Source organism: Rhincodon typus, chromosome 45 (genome assembly GCF_021869965.1).
Source record: "Rhincodon typus isolate 14 chromosome 45, sRhiTyp1.1, whole genome shotgun sequence".
NCBI lineage: Eukaryota > Metazoa > Chordata > Chondrichthyes > Orectolobiformes > Rhincodontidae > Rhincodon > Rhincodon typus.
In genome coordinates this window covers 3,946,323-3,961,469 of record NC_063376.1, presented here as the reverse complement: position 1 = coordinate 3,961,469, position 15,147 = coordinate 3,946,323, and the positions used below count along the sequence as shown (strand labels likewise).

The 15,147-nt window shown below is 45.7% G+C and overlaps 1 protein-coding gene across 1 annotated transcript in view; it reads right to left on the bottom strand.

Moving 5' to 3' along the window:
* Positions 1–310: 310 nt before the first annotated feature.
* Positions 311–15,147, bottom strand: part of LOC125487821 — a 17,027-nt gene continuing 2,190 nt past the window's right edge. The window contains exons 2-5 of the mRNA XM_048620194.1: positions 12,806–13,165; positions 9,399–9,518; positions 4,504–4,571; positions 311–602 (exon numbers count right to left, since the gene is read on the bottom strand). Of these exons, the coding sequence (XP_048476151.1) occupies positions 480–602; positions 4,504–4,571; positions 9,399–9,518; positions 12,806–13,163 (669 nt within the window). The 5' untranslated portion in view covers positions 13,164–13,165 and the 3' untranslated portion in view covers positions 311–479. The remainder of the gene's footprint in view (positions 603–4,503; positions 4,572–9,398; positions 9,519–12,805; positions 13,166–15,147) is intronic.

Sequence of the window (15,147 nt, the reverse complement as noted above, 5' to 3'; positions counted from 1 at the left end):
TGGTGGGGGTGTGTGTTGTGTGGTGAGGATGTGTGTGATGGGGTGTGGGTTGTGTGTGGTGGGATTGGAGTGTGCGATGGGGTGTGGGGGTGTGTGCGGTGTGTGGTTTATAGAGGCGGGGGGGGTGGACCATTTTCCCCACTGTCCTGGAGCCCACATATACCCCACAGGTTATGTCATGCTAACAGATGATCAAGCCGTGACCTCGCTGCCTGTTTGCCTGTGGGATCTTTCTGTGCACACCGGAACTGTGACAACAACGCTGCATGAGGAAGCAGACCCCCATCCTTGGGCTGTGGAGTAACTCGGAACAAATGTAAGGGAGGTGAAAGGTCACATGGAGATGTAGACCCTGCCTGTAGATCCTTGCTGGGTGATAAGTCCTTTCCATCGGGGGAAGCTCAGTCCACTGCAGAACCACTTTGAAACTCTGTGAGGTCGCCCTCTGAGACTCAGCGAGACACTGCCACATATGTCATTCAGTTGTCTTGACTTTGTTCCCTGCCCAGCTCAGCGAGGTTGATTTCAGTATATGCACTCTCCTCACTTTGGTGATGTGAAACGGGAGTGTGCACCAGCAAGTACACTATCTCAGTTGAGTACTATACAGGAAAGAAAGGAGTTATAGACAGGTTAGAACCAATTACAGATAGCAGATCTGCCCATAGGTTAAAAACAGTAAGTGTCATTCTGTTCTGACGTGATGGAGCTGGTCCCATTGTCCTGAGTTGGATTGCGACTCTCACTGTGCTTGTGTGGGTACAAGCTCAGGGAAAAGTAAACGGAGCTCTGGATAGAGCTGGAAGTCAGAATTGAAACATAGAGTTTCACAGAGTCATTGGATTGTTAGGGCACAGCCAGAGCCCATTGTGCCTGTGATTGCTCTCACTTTGCGCTGCTCTATGCTTTCTCCCTGTGACTCTGCGTTTTATGATGTCCTCGAATTCTTCATTCTTCATAGAATCATAGAATCCCTACGGTGTGAAAACAGGCCATTCGGCCCAACAAGTCCACACTGCCCCTCCGAAGGACATCCCACCCAGACCCATTCCCCCAACCCTTTCCTTGTAATCCTGCATTTCCTATGGCTAATCCACCTAACTTACACATCCCTGGGCTCTATGGGACAATTTAGCATGGCCAATCCACCCTAACCTGCACATCTTTGGACTGTGGGAGGAAACCCACGCAGACACGGGGAGAATGTGCAAACTCCACACAGACAGTCGCCTGAAGGTTGAATCAAACTCAGGTCCCTGGTGCTTTGAGGTAGCAGTGCTAACCACTGAGCCAGCATGCTGCCCTGACTCTTCACTCTCTGTGTCCTTTCCTACAGAAATAATTCACTTCACACCTCTGTATATCGAATGGCATCTGTTTGCCGACCTGTGTGTGTCCTTTTGTAGTTTCGCGCTCCCCTCCCCTCCAAGGCATATGTTGTCATAGAATCTCTCCTGTGCAGAAAGAGGCCATACAGCCCATCAAGTCTGCAGCAACCCTCTGAAGACCATCCCAGCCTTTTCCCCACAATCCCCAGGGCTAATGTAGTGATTGTAACAAAGTCAGTCAGGTGGATCTCATAGAATATGCGTTCCCTGATTGGGGCTGTTAGCCTGGTCCAATCAGGGAGCCCTGGCTGACAGATGTGAACAGGAGTATCCAAGGCTCTGTTCACTCTAGGCTCTGAGCTGCGATAAGGTTAGTGTCATGCGCTATGCAGGTGTAAATAAAGGGTGATAGGATACCAGCTTCTGCAGAGTTTTTTCAGCTAACCCGCCTATATATCCCTGGACACCACGGTGCAATTTAGCATGGCCAACACACCTAACCTGCACACCTTGGGACTGTGGGAGGAAACCAGACTACCCAGAGGAAACCCACGCAGGCATGGGAAGAACGTGCAAACTCCACAGGGAGAGTCGCCCGAGTCTGGAATTGAACTTGGGTCGCTGCTGTGAGGCAGCAGCGCTGACCACTTCACCACCAAGTCACCCAAGGCTACAGCTGTGTCGACAAGATTTGTAATCTTTCCTTGTACTCCATGGTCTACGTCACTGATATAGATCAGAAAAGACTGGGACCCCAACACTGACTCCAAGGGAACTGTCTCACAAACTTAAATCTAGCCTAAAAAACATCCAGGTTCTGCTAATTTCTGGTTCCTATCACTCAAACAACTTTGTATCCATTTGGCTACTGTCCTGTTTATTCCATGAGGTACAAAGTATCTCACAAGTCTGTTGTAAGACACTGTGTCGAGTGCCTTTTGGTAGTCCATATGCACCAAATCTACAGCATTACCCTCATTAATCCTCTTCAAAATTCTCCAGTGAGTTATCAACAGATTTTCTGTGCTATCAGAAATCCATGCTAGTTTTCCTGAAATAACCTGCATTGTGATGATTAATTATATCCCAAATTATTGTTTTCCGTCGTTTCCCATCATTGAAGTTAAAATTGTTTTATTTGTTCATAGGATCTGGGTGTCACTTGCTAGCTCAGCATTTATTGCCCATCCCAATCAATTTAAGAGTCAGCCACACCGCTGTGGGTCTGGAGTCACGTGTAGGCTGGACCGGGTAAGGATGGCAGATTTCCTTCCCTAAAGGATGTCAATGAATCAGATGGGATTTCTACGACGATCAAGAATAGTTGTATAGCTTCCCCAAATGTAGCTTTAAATTCTGGATATAGATTAACTTGAAATTCCACCGCCAGTCTTGGTGGGATTTGAACCCATGACTCCTGAACATCACCATCCCCTCCACACACCTTGCCCACACCCGGAGGGCAATGGAGGCTGGATCCTTGGATTTAGTCCACACTTGAGTGGGGTCAGTTTTTAATATGAAAGGAGACCAAGAGCTGCTGTGTGTGTGTGTGTGTGTGTGTGTGTGTGTGTGTGTGTGTGTGTGTGAGGGCGTCTGAGCGTGTGTGAGAAAGTGAGTGTGGGTGTGGTACAAGTGGGAAAGGAGAGATGATGACATCACCAGTCATAGTCATGGAGTCATACAGCAAGGAAACAGACCCTTCGGTCCAACCAGTCCATGCTGACCGTAATCCCAAACTAAACAAGTCCCACCTGCCTGTGCTTGGCCCATATCCCTTCAAACCTTTCATATTCATGTAATCATCCAAATGTCTTTTAAATGTTGTAACTATATCCACATCCACCACTTCTTCTGGAAATTCATTCCACACATGAACAAGTCTCTGTTTAAAAAAAAGTTGCCCCTCGTGTCCCTTTTTAAAATCTTTTTCCTCTCACCTTAAAAATATGCGCCCTAATCTTGAAATCCCCTACCCTCTGGAAAAGACAATCTATACCCCTCACGATTTTATAAACCTCAATAAAGTCACCAACTTCTGATGCTCCAACAAAGAAAATCCCAGCCTATCCAGCCTCTCCCTATAATTCAAGCCCTCCATTCCTGGCAACATCCTGGTAAACCTTTTCTGAAGCCTCTCCAGCTTAATAATATCCAACCTATAAGAGGACGACCAGAACTGGACACAGTACTCCAGAAGAGGCCTCACCAACATCCTGTACAACCTCAAAGTGACGTCCCAACTCCTATACTCAATGGCGTGAGCAATGAAGGCAAGCGTGCTGAACACCTTAGTAGTGATTGGAATGATGTCAGCCAGTTGGACCTCATGGAATTAGAGCTCCCTGATTGGGGCTGTTAATCTGGTCCAACTGGGGAGCCCTAGCTGACAGAAACAAACAGGAGTGTCAGGGGTTCTGCTCTATCTAGGATTGGCTCTGTGTTAGCTGGGTCAGCGTCATGTACTATGTACGTGTAAATAAACAGTGACTTGTGATGGGATACCAGCCTTTGTGGAGTTATTTCAGCCTTCTTAACCGCCCTGTCTACATGTGATGCAAACTTCCAAAGAATTATGTACCTAAACCCCAGGTCTCTCAGTTCTACAACACTACCCAAGGCCTTAATTTTTATTGTGTTTTTTATTGTATAAGTGCTGCCCTTGTTTGTTTTACCAAAATGCAATACCTTGCCTTTATCCAAATTAAACTCCATCTGCCACCCCTCAGCCCATTGACGCAATTGATTAAAATCTCTTTGTAATCGTATATAACCTTCTTCACTGTCCACTATGCCACCAATCTTGGTGTCATCCGCAAACTTACTAACCACACCTTCTCTATTCTCATCCAAATCATTCAAATAAAAGACAAACAACATTGGATCCTGTACCGGTCCCTGTGAAATACCACCAGGATAGACCAGGATCTTGTTGAAGGGCTGAATGTCCTTGAATACCCTCATGTTCATTGACTCTCTCATGACCCCCCCCCCTCCTCCCCCCACTTCATCTTGGCTTTGAGGAGAACAAGTCTAGCCTCATCAGTCCCTCTACATGATTCGCTACCCCCAAAGCCTGCTAGAGACTCAGTGTGAGAATCTGTGGGGGTGGGGGGGGGGGACGGAGGGGAATTGAGGTGGGGGCATTGAAGGTGTTTCTGTAAACAGTACCCACCTGGTCATCAGGTGAAGCAGCCCCCAGGTTCTGAGCCTCTCGCCTTAGTGTCTTGTCCTGAGGAGTTCCTGCAGACAAAGAACATGACAATGAGGCTCAAGTGTTAAACACAAGCAATCCTGGAGTGGGATAGAAACCCAGAAAATAGGTGTAGAAGTGGGCCATTCGGCCCCTCAAGCCTGCTGCGTCATTCAGTGATGCCCCAGGACTCATTGCTGCCCGTTGGATATTGCAGGGGGTGGTTCGGGGAAAAGAACTCTCCGTCCGGAAGGTTGCTTCAGGCGAATGGTGCAGGATGCAGGAATTACAAGCAAGATCAAAGCAGGCGACCTGTGGCCAATTATTTACATAGGAATTGGATTGATCAGAGCATGTATAGGCCCAAGGACACAGAGAATAACTCACAAACTTCAGATTAAAAGGAGATAGTGAGGAGAAAGAAACAGAAAGAGAGTTTCGTCCACTGCTTTGCAATCTGCATTAATCTAGCAGTTTAATGGATCTGTTTGAAGACCTTCAACTGCCTTTATACATTCATGGGATCTGGACATCACTGACAGGACCAGTCATTATTGCCTGTCCCTAATTGCAGTTATGGACCAGACCAGGCTCGACTCCCTCAAAATATTTTAAGACCGTAGCTTAGACACTAACATTTCCTTATTTTAAAGGTAGATGTGAAGTGCTCTGTTCCAGATGCAACACGACTAGCGAACTACTCGATGTTAGCCAAAACATAATTTATTTTAAACACTGTAGTTAAAATAAAAAGAAAGAAAGAAGAACTTAGAATAACTTAACTCTATTAGAAAACTTAACAGAATAATAGGTACAATAGCTATCACAAATTAACTGTTCCAATATAGCAACATCCCATAAATACACCCCTTGGCAAAAAGGAAAATTCTGACACAGATTCTCACATGCAGTTCTCCAATCCAAGAAGAAAAAAAACATCAAGAGAAAATTGAGAGAGAGTGGCAGCCAGGAAACATTCACTGAAGCTTCCAACTCTTTAGAGACCCCAATAGCTTCTGATGCTGCTCAGAAATCCTGATCTGTGAGAGCTGGCCACAATCATTTAGGCTGCATTAAAAAAAAACTAAGGCCTCCCATGCTGTTTACTCAAATGATCTTTAGTAGGCAGCTAGGTGCCTCTCGATCAATTTCTCTCTTAAAAGAAACCAGGACAAAATAATCTCTTAAAAGCCATCACATTACCCTTGAACTGAGTGGATGGCCTGTCAATTTTAGAGGGCATTAAGGGTCAACAGTGAGGCTACATGGTTGGAGTCACAGGAAGAGCAGACTGGCTAAGGAAGACAGATTTCCTTCCTTAAAGGACATGAGTATACCAGGTGGGTTTTTATAACAACGCCAGTAGCTTCCTGGTCACTATCACTAAGACTGAGTCATTATTACAGATTTATTTCAAAGGTTGAAAGCAAATTGTTTTCCAGGGAGGGGTGGGAGAGCTGGGGAATTGCCTCTGAGTCACGAATTTATGGTTAATGGAATCTTAATCTCATTGTTATGATGCAAAAGAATTGGTAAATTAGGTGCGGAGCACTTGTAAAGAGAGACTGCCGGGACACTCAGTTTATTATGCAGGAGGCAGACATTTGTAATTCGGTATTCTGTAATTAAATGAGCAAACAAAGAGGAGACTTTGCGTCTGGTTTAATACTGTCCTTTCTGGCTCTATGTCACTTTGGTTTACTCTTGGATGAGTGTGCAGTAATGCTTGCGCTGCTTCTTACTTCATAAAGACCAGGAGCAGGAGTAGGCCATTCAGCCCATCGAGCCTGCTCTGCCATTCAATACAATCATGGCTGATCTCATCTTGGCCTCAATTCCACTTCCCTGTCCACTCCCCGTAACCTCCAACCCCATTACTAATGAAAAATCTGTCTCTTCCTTAAATTTACTCAGTGTCCTGGTATCCATTGCACTCTGAGGGAGTGAATTCCTCAGATTCATGACCCTTTGAGAGAAGTAATTCCTCCTCATCTCTGTTTTAAATCTGCTTCCCCTCATCCTAAAACTATGATCTTTTGTTCTAGAATGGCCCACATAGAGTCGTAGAATCATAGAGTCATACAGCACGGAAACAGACCCTTTGGTCCAACCAGTCCATGCCAACCATAATCCCAAACTAAACTAGTCCCACCTGCCTGCTCCTGGCCCATATCCCTCCAAAATTTTCCTATTCATGTATTTATCAAAATGTCTTTTAAACATTGTAACTGTGCCCATATCCACCACTTCCTCAGGAAATTCATTCCACATGCAAACCATCTTCTGTATAAAAAAATTTGCCCCTCTTGTCTCTTTTAAATCTCTCTCCTCTCACTTTAAAAATAGTCTTAATATCCCCCAACCTAGGGAAAAGCCACTTCTCTTTAACCCTATCTATACTCCTCATGATTTTATAGACCTCCATGAGGTCACCTCTCAAACACATTAGGAAATATCTTCTCTGCTTCTAATTTGTCAACTCCCAGGGCTGCAAGTCCTGGAGCAGCGCAGGTAGTGAGCCCCAGAGTAGCGTGTCGGCAGCAGACTCTGGAACAGCACACGGGCAGGGAGTCCTGGACTAGCACGTAGGGAGCGGTTCATGGAGCAGCACGCAGGCAGCGATGTCTAGGTGGGGACTGGCGCAGGGGAGGCAGTCCTGGAACTTACGTTGGAGTAGCTGAGTGCCAGTACGGAGTGGCCAGAGGCTTGGAGTGGAGTGGGGATGGCTGTTGGGCTGGGGCCTGGTGTTGGTGGTCAGATCATGTGCGGAGGCCCTGTGCTGAACTGCTACAATGTAGCATTTATTTAAATTTTTTTCCCAACTGTAATGCCAATCCTTTAATGTTGTCTTATTTTTTAAACTCTGTAAAGTAATGCAACTACTTTTTGCTCCTCTTTTGTATTCAAGATTTGTACCTAGGTACTGGCACCTAAGATGGTACCACAAGAAGCAAATGTTGGAAAATCTTTTCACTGTACTTCTGCAATAGAGTATGGAGTACGTGTGACAATAAAGGATAATCTATTCTATTCATAGATAGGCCCTCATATACTATATGTATACAATATAGTATAGCTAATATACAAATACATATCTTTTATTAAAAGTCAGAATATTTAGTTCAGCAAATTTTTTGGCTCCAAAAACAGATGTTTTGAAGATGGTGAAATATTAGAAAATGTAGATGACTAAGCACCAATGTAAAATTTTGCTCCATTAATATTTATCAGAACTATATCTCATATTTCTGAGCCTCAGGGTTCCTGGTTCAAGACACATGCCTTCCCCTAAATCCCCTTCAGACCTCAAGCACAAAAATCAAAGATGACCCTTCCCAGTGCAGTACTGACCCTCAATGCAACATGTGGGATGTGGACATCGCTAGCTGGTCCAGGGGTTAATGCCCATTCCTAGCTGCCCCTTGAGAAGGTGGGGATGAGCTGCCTTCTTGAACCACTGTAGTCCATGTGGTGCAGGGATACCCACACAGTGCTGTTAGAGAGGGAATTCCAGGATTTTGACCCAGTGACACTGACACTAAAGGGATGGCTGATATATTTCCAAGTCAGGATGGGTGAACGGATCAGAGGGAAAACTTCAAGGGGCTGGTGTTCCCATGTATCTGCTGCCCTTGTCCTTCTAGATGGAAGTGGTCATGGGTTTGGAAGGTGCTGTCTCAGGAGAGAGTGAATGCTCAAGGTTGGGCGCTGGTGGTGTACCAGTCAAGTCAAGTGCTTTGGACATTGTCTGCTGCAGTATTGGAGGAGTTGCGAATGGTGATGAACATTATGCAATCATCAGCGAACATGATCACTTCTGACCTTATGGTGGAGAGAAGATCATTGGTGAAGCAGCTGAATATTATGTCCAGATTAACAGTCTATATTATACATGACGGAGCAGTTAGTTGCAGTCCTAATACAATTGTACATGCCCAAAAACTGCCACAGGATGTTGTACTCTCACTCAAAGAGGTAGACAGGTGACCCAGTTTAATGTCTCCTCTGAAAGATAGCCCCTCTGACGGTGCAGAGCTCCCTCAGCCCTGAGTGTCTGACAGTGTCCACTCCCTCACAACTGACCCTCCAACAGTGCGGCACACCCTCAGTACTGACTCTCCAACAGTGTGGCATTCCCTCAGCACTGACTCTCTGACTATGGGGGCAGTGTAAAGGAAGCTTTGCTCTGTATCTAACCCCGTGCTGTCCCTGTACTGGGAGTGTTTGATGGGGGACAGTGTAGAGACAGTGTTACTCTCTGTATCTTACCCCGTGCTGTCCCTGTCCTGGGAGTGTTTGATGGGAACAGTGTAGAGGGAGCTTTACTCTGTATCTAACCCCATGCTGTCCCTGTACTGGGAGTGTTTAATTGGGGGACAGTGTAGAAACAGCTATATTCTGTATCTCACCCCGTGCTGTCCCTGTACTGGGAATGTTTGTTGGGGGACAGTGTAGAAGGAGCTTTACTCTGTATCCAACCCTGTGCTGCCCCTGTCCCTGGGGAGCGTTTGATGGGGACAGTGTAGAGAGAGCTTTGCTCTGTATCTAACCCCGTGCTGTCCCTGTACTAGGAGTGTTTGATGGGGGACAGTGTAGAAGGAGCTTTGCTCTGTATCTAACATCGTGCTGTCCCTGTCCCTGGGAGTGTTTGATTGGGGACAGTGTTGAGAGCTTCACTCTGGATCTAACCCTATGCTGTCCCTGTCCTGGGAGTGTTTGATTGGGTGGACAGTGTGGAGGGAGCTTTAATTTTGGTTTATGTGAGACTTGAGCCCTCAGTTCAAGACAGCCTATCGCAGGCAGAGTTCACTGATCCCCAAAATAAAGCAACGTGCAAAATATTAATCACCACAGCATTCAAGTGAGATTCGGTTTACCTTTGTTCCATTTTAAAACCAGAATGTAGCTCAAACAAGCGACGATGAAGACTAGCAGCAAAACCGAGGTTGCAACTGCAAACAGCAGAGCCAAGGAACGAGGAGATTGATGACCTATTTCTGAAAAGAGAAATCTGTTTAACTAACACCTTGCCAAAAGAACAATACAATGTGAATCAGCCGCTGACAGAGAGGGGAAGATGTGATAGGAAAGAAAGGTTAGGAGAAAGAACTGAGGGGTGTGAGATGATTGATTGATTGATTTTATTGTTGTCATGTGTACGGAAATACAGTGAAAAGCTTTGTTTACGAGCGGTACAGGCAGATCACAGCAAGCAAAGGATGTACACTTCAAAAAGACGTCGGGGCATGCAGGTTACATTATTTGAGGCGAGAGTCCATTCAACAGTTTGATAACGGCTGGAAAGAAGCTGCTGTTGAACCTGTTTGTGCGTGTGTTAAGGCTTCTGTATCTTCTACCTGACAGAAGAGGTTGTAGGAGATCATTACTAGGGTAGGATGAGTCTTCGATGATGTTGGACCTATTTCCTTGGCAGCGAGCCGTGTAAATAGAGTCTATGAATGGAAGGTTGGCTTCCGTGATGCACGCCACCTTCTGTAGTTTCTTACAGTCATGGACAGAGCAGTTGCTGTACCAGGCTGTTATGCACTCGGACAGTATGCTTTCAGTGGTGCATCTGTAGAAGTTGGTGAGGGAGCTTATGGATGTGCCAAATTTCCTGAGCTGCCTGAGGAAGAAGAGGCGTTGTTGTGCCTTCTTGACTGTCGCATCTACGAAGGAAGTCCAGGACAGATGCTCTGGTACTTCGCAACAGAGCTTTGATCAGTTTTACAATTGCTGCAGTGTTTTGGAGCTGCGGCCTCCTCCTTTTCCGTGGGTGTTAACTCTCCTGGTGAGCAATCTGGAACTGGGAAGGCCATTCAGCCCATTGACCCTGGTCACTGTTCACAGAGATCCGGGATGACCTGATCATCCACTTTCCTGCCTCTTCCCTGTAATCACAGTTCCCTTACACATTGCATTACAGCTCAGGGGCTTGTGGGACTTGAATCCAGGATTCCTAGGCTAGACATCAGGACACGACCACTGCAGCACAAGAATCTTCATGCCGTTGTTGCAGGTTGCAAGCAAATCCAACAAAAGACAGATCCCGTTAGGAGTGGCAAATGGAGTTTAGCTTAGATAAATGTGAGGTGTTGCATTTTGGAAAGGCAAATCAGGGCAGGACTTATACTCTTAATAGCAGGGCCCTGGGGAGTGTTGCTGAACAAAGAGACCTTGGGGTGCAGGTGCACAGTTCCTTGAAGATGGAATCCCAGGTAGAAACGATAGTGAAGAAGACATTTGGTACACTTGCCTTTATTGGTCTGTGCATTGAGTGTTGGAGCTGGGAGGTCATGTTGCGACTGTACAGGACATTGGTTAGGCCACTTTTGGAATACTGTGTTCAATTCTGATCTCCCTGCTATAGGAATGTTGTAAAATGTGAAAGGGTGCAAAGAAAGATTTACAAGGATGTTACCAAGACTGAAGGGTTTGAGTTTTCAGGAGAGACTGGATAGGCTGGGATTATTTTTCCTGGAGCGTTGGAGGCTGAGGGGTGACCTTATAGTGGTTTGTAAAATCATGAGGGGCATGGATAGGGTGAATAGACAAAGTCTTTTTCCTCAGGATAGAGGAGCCCAAAACTAGAGGGCATAGGTTTAAGGTGAAGATTTAAAAGGGACCTGAGGGGCAACATTTTCACACAGAGAGTGGTGCGTGCACAGACTGACCTGCCAGAGCAAGTGGTAGACGTTGGTAAAATGACAACATTTAAAAGGCATTTGGAGGGCTGTGGAGGGATATGAGTCAAACACAGGCAAAGGGACTAGTTCAGTTTAGGAAATCTGGTCAGCATGGACTAGTTGGACCGAAGGGTCTGTTTCCGTGCTGTGTGACTCTATGACTCCAGCACTGCTGAACTGATTGATCAACCCATCTGAAAGTGTTAATGGCAATCCATTCAAGTGTTTGAAATAATCGCTTCAGGTCAAGTACATTACATCTGGCATTGGCTACAAGCAACCCTTATCCATCCCGGTGAAATATCCCATACCCACTCTGAAGAAGGATCACTGGACTTGAGATGTTCACTCTCTTTTCTCTCTCCACTGATGCTCCCAGACCCTGCTGAGTTTCTCCAGCACTCTCTGATTTTCTTCCAGTGATATTCCAGCAATGAATTCAGAGATAGTTGTTTGTGTTATCTCTCCTTGAAGTTGACCAGCTTGCCGACTTACTCCGTCCTCCCCAACTGCTCCCCTAAAATCCCTTCGTTCGGCCCAGAGTCACTCACCTCCCAAATACTGGGTGGATGTTCCCAATTTGCAGAGAGGGGAAGAAGCAAGCTGTACTGTACTGATAGGACAGATCTGTTGCCATCAAATCTGCCAATTGAGCTGGGTTTGAGGACTTCAACGTGGCATTTGTAGGTCCCAGCATCCTTCAGACTTCCTTGCTTGATACTTAAGACTGAGGATCGAGTCGGTAAATGAGCCAAGACAGAGACTCGTGGGTCCTGGCTGTCGCACTCCAATGTTTCAGAAACATTGGCCATTAGATGGCAGGAAACCTCACTATCCCGTCCCATCCAGGTGAAGGTGAGCACTTCCAGGCTTATAACTGCTATCCGCAAGGTACAGTTCAGATTGATAACTTCTCCCTCTCTTACAATGAGAGAAGTGGGAGACTGGATGACTGGATAAAAAGAGACTGAATAGTCATTGAAGGTGTCTACAGACTCAGAGTCACCAGATATTTAAATACCAATGAGGATAAGTCATCAGGAACCATGCACATATTCCCCAGGAGGCAGAGGGGTGATCTGATAGAAGACAATGAGAGAGATCAACAAATAGATCGAGAAGCTAGTCCTACTTCTAGCGGAGAACAGAACTTAGGTTTATGTATAGATCTGGGAGAGTTACAATTAAATCTAGGTGAGAACTCTGGAGAAACATTGTTATTCAGCGAATGGGTAAAATATGCAACTTCCTCCCACAGGAAACAGTTCAGCTGAACAGCATATATTTAGTTGTTAAGTTGCCATGGTCTCCACTCACATCATTGGAGAGACATGTTTAACCTGAGGGTCACTATACCTCATGCAAGGTCTTTTTAACTACCCTGTCTACATGTGACGCAAACTTCCAAGAGTTTTGTGCTTGAACGCCTAGGGTTCTACACCACTACGCAAAGGCTCCACCATTAATTGTACAAGTCCTGCCCTTGTTTGCTGTGCCAAAACATGCTGGGCCTGAGATAGGACCAATGCAGTTTAAGACAGAACAGAAATGTAATCATGCATTTTTGAAAGTGGTAGGAAGGCTTAAACAGCACCTACCCTGTACCAGTACAACAGATCCATTGCCAGTGAGTGTCTTGATTGGGTAAGGTTTGAAGATTTGGGCCTGACACCTATAGGCACCAATGTGGTTTAAAGATGCGCGGGTGATGGTTAAGATTGAAGATTTGTTTGCTAAATGAGCTGCGATGGAAAATCTTGGATCAGAATTTTCATCCTGGCAGGACGTAGAAAAACTGGCTTCCAAAGCACAGATTACCTTTGAGCTGCCAACAGTCCAGGTGAAGGTCAGTTCCATTATGTCTGTGGTTTGTGTTCGTAAGATGCAGTGCAGAAATGTGGCTTTGCCTTCAGATAGCGTGAGAAAGGAGGGCGACTGGAGGATTTCACTTTCCATCTCTATGGAAAAGAGCGACACGAGATTCATTAAAGTGTCAGAAAAAAAGGACGAGGCAATTAAACTTCACCAACAACTGGGAACATTAATCCAGTGCAAGGCGTTGTTAATGGTTCCCAGGGTTGCAAGCCCAACAGATGGGCCAAACTCTTTGGGGTTCTGCATACAGTTCTGCTCACCTTGCTATAGGAAGGATGTTATTCAATTGAAAACGGTGCAGAAAAGATTTACCAGGATGTTACCGGGACTGGAGGGTTTGACTTCTAAGGGAAGCCTGTGAAGAAGGCGTTTGGTACACTTGCCTTTATTGGTCAGTGTATTGAATATTGGAGTTGGGTTATCATGTTGCAGTTGAACAGGAGATTGGTTAGGCCACTTTTCGAATATTGCATTCAATTCTGGACTCCCTGCTGTAGGAAAGGGTGCAAAAAAAGATTTACAAGGATGTCGCCAGGGTTGGAGAGTTTGAGCTATAGGGAGAAGCTGAATAGACTGGGGCTATTTTCTCTGGAAAGGGGTGACCTTATAGAGGTTTGTAAAATCACGAGGGGCATGGATAGTGTGAATTGCCAAGGTCTTATTCGAAGGGTAGGGGAGTCCAAAACTACAAGGCATAGGCTTAAAGTGAGAGGGGAAAGGTTTAAAAGGGACCTGAGAGGCAACTTTTTCACACAGAGAGTGATTCATGTGTGGAATGAACTGCTAGTGGAAGTGGTATAGGCGGGTACAATTACAACACTTAAAAGGCATCTTGATGCTTATTTGAATAGGGTGGGTTTTGAGGGATATTGGCCAAATACAGGAAAATGGGACCAGTTTAATTCAGGATATCTGTTTGGCATGGATGATTTGGAGCGAAGGGTCTATTTCCATGCTGTATGACTCTACAACTCCATGTGGAAGGTTATGAGTATCAATAGGCTCTATGTGGTGTGTTGCTGGGAATGACAGAATCTAGATTTTATCTAGTGAGTGCTGCAGACTCCAGTCTCAAACTGGAAAAGGATCAAATGCACAGAATGCTGGAGAAGCTCAGCAGGGTGGAGGGGGAGCGAAACAGAATTGATGTTTTGAATCAGAACTCAGAGGCAAGAACTTCAGGGTTGGAGTGTGAAGTCTGACTGTGAGATGTCAGAGCCGAAGTGGGCCGTTCAGCCCATCAAGTCTGCACTGTTGTTCAATGAGACCATGTTGGATCCGATCGCCCTGGATGACAATTACCTCCAGAGTTTTCTGTCATTATAAAAACGAATGGAGTGTCTGATGTTGTGGTTGGTTGGCTCGCCAAGCTGGTTCGTTGTTGTTCAGCAGACGTTTCATTACCCTGCTGGGTAAACTCATCAGTGCAGCCTCCGATGAAGCGCCGTTGTGTTTTCCCGTCTGGTTTTTAAACTCTGGAGTCCTTTGAGCTGGATTACCTCACTTCCGGTTTTCCTTCACAATGGAGTACATATGGGGTCGAGTTCTATGTGTTTGTTGATGGCTTTCCTTCCTGTTTGTCCGATGTAGTGTTTGTCACAGTCTCTGCAGGGAATCTTGTATATGACATTGGTCCTGTCCATAGTGGGTAGTGGCACACAAACCCACATCAACCCTACGACAACTGCTCACCCAAACCAAAGATCCACTACCCACTAAATTAACAACAAGGGTACATGAACACAAATTGGCTACAAAAAGACATGACCAATACTCACTCCTCTCTATCCACATGGATAAGGAGAACCACGAATTTGATTGGGACAACACCAAGATCCTGGGACAAGCAAAGCAGAGACAGGCACGGCAGTTCCTAGAAGCCTGGTACTCCACGAAGAAGGTGCTTCATCAAAGGCTGCACTGATGATGTTACCCAGCAGGGTAATGAAATGTCTGCGGAACAACAACGAACCAGCTCGGCGAGCCAACCAACCACAACATCCACAACCCGAGCTACAAATCTACTCCAAAACCTTGGAGTGTCTGATCATCATCTACCCCAGCA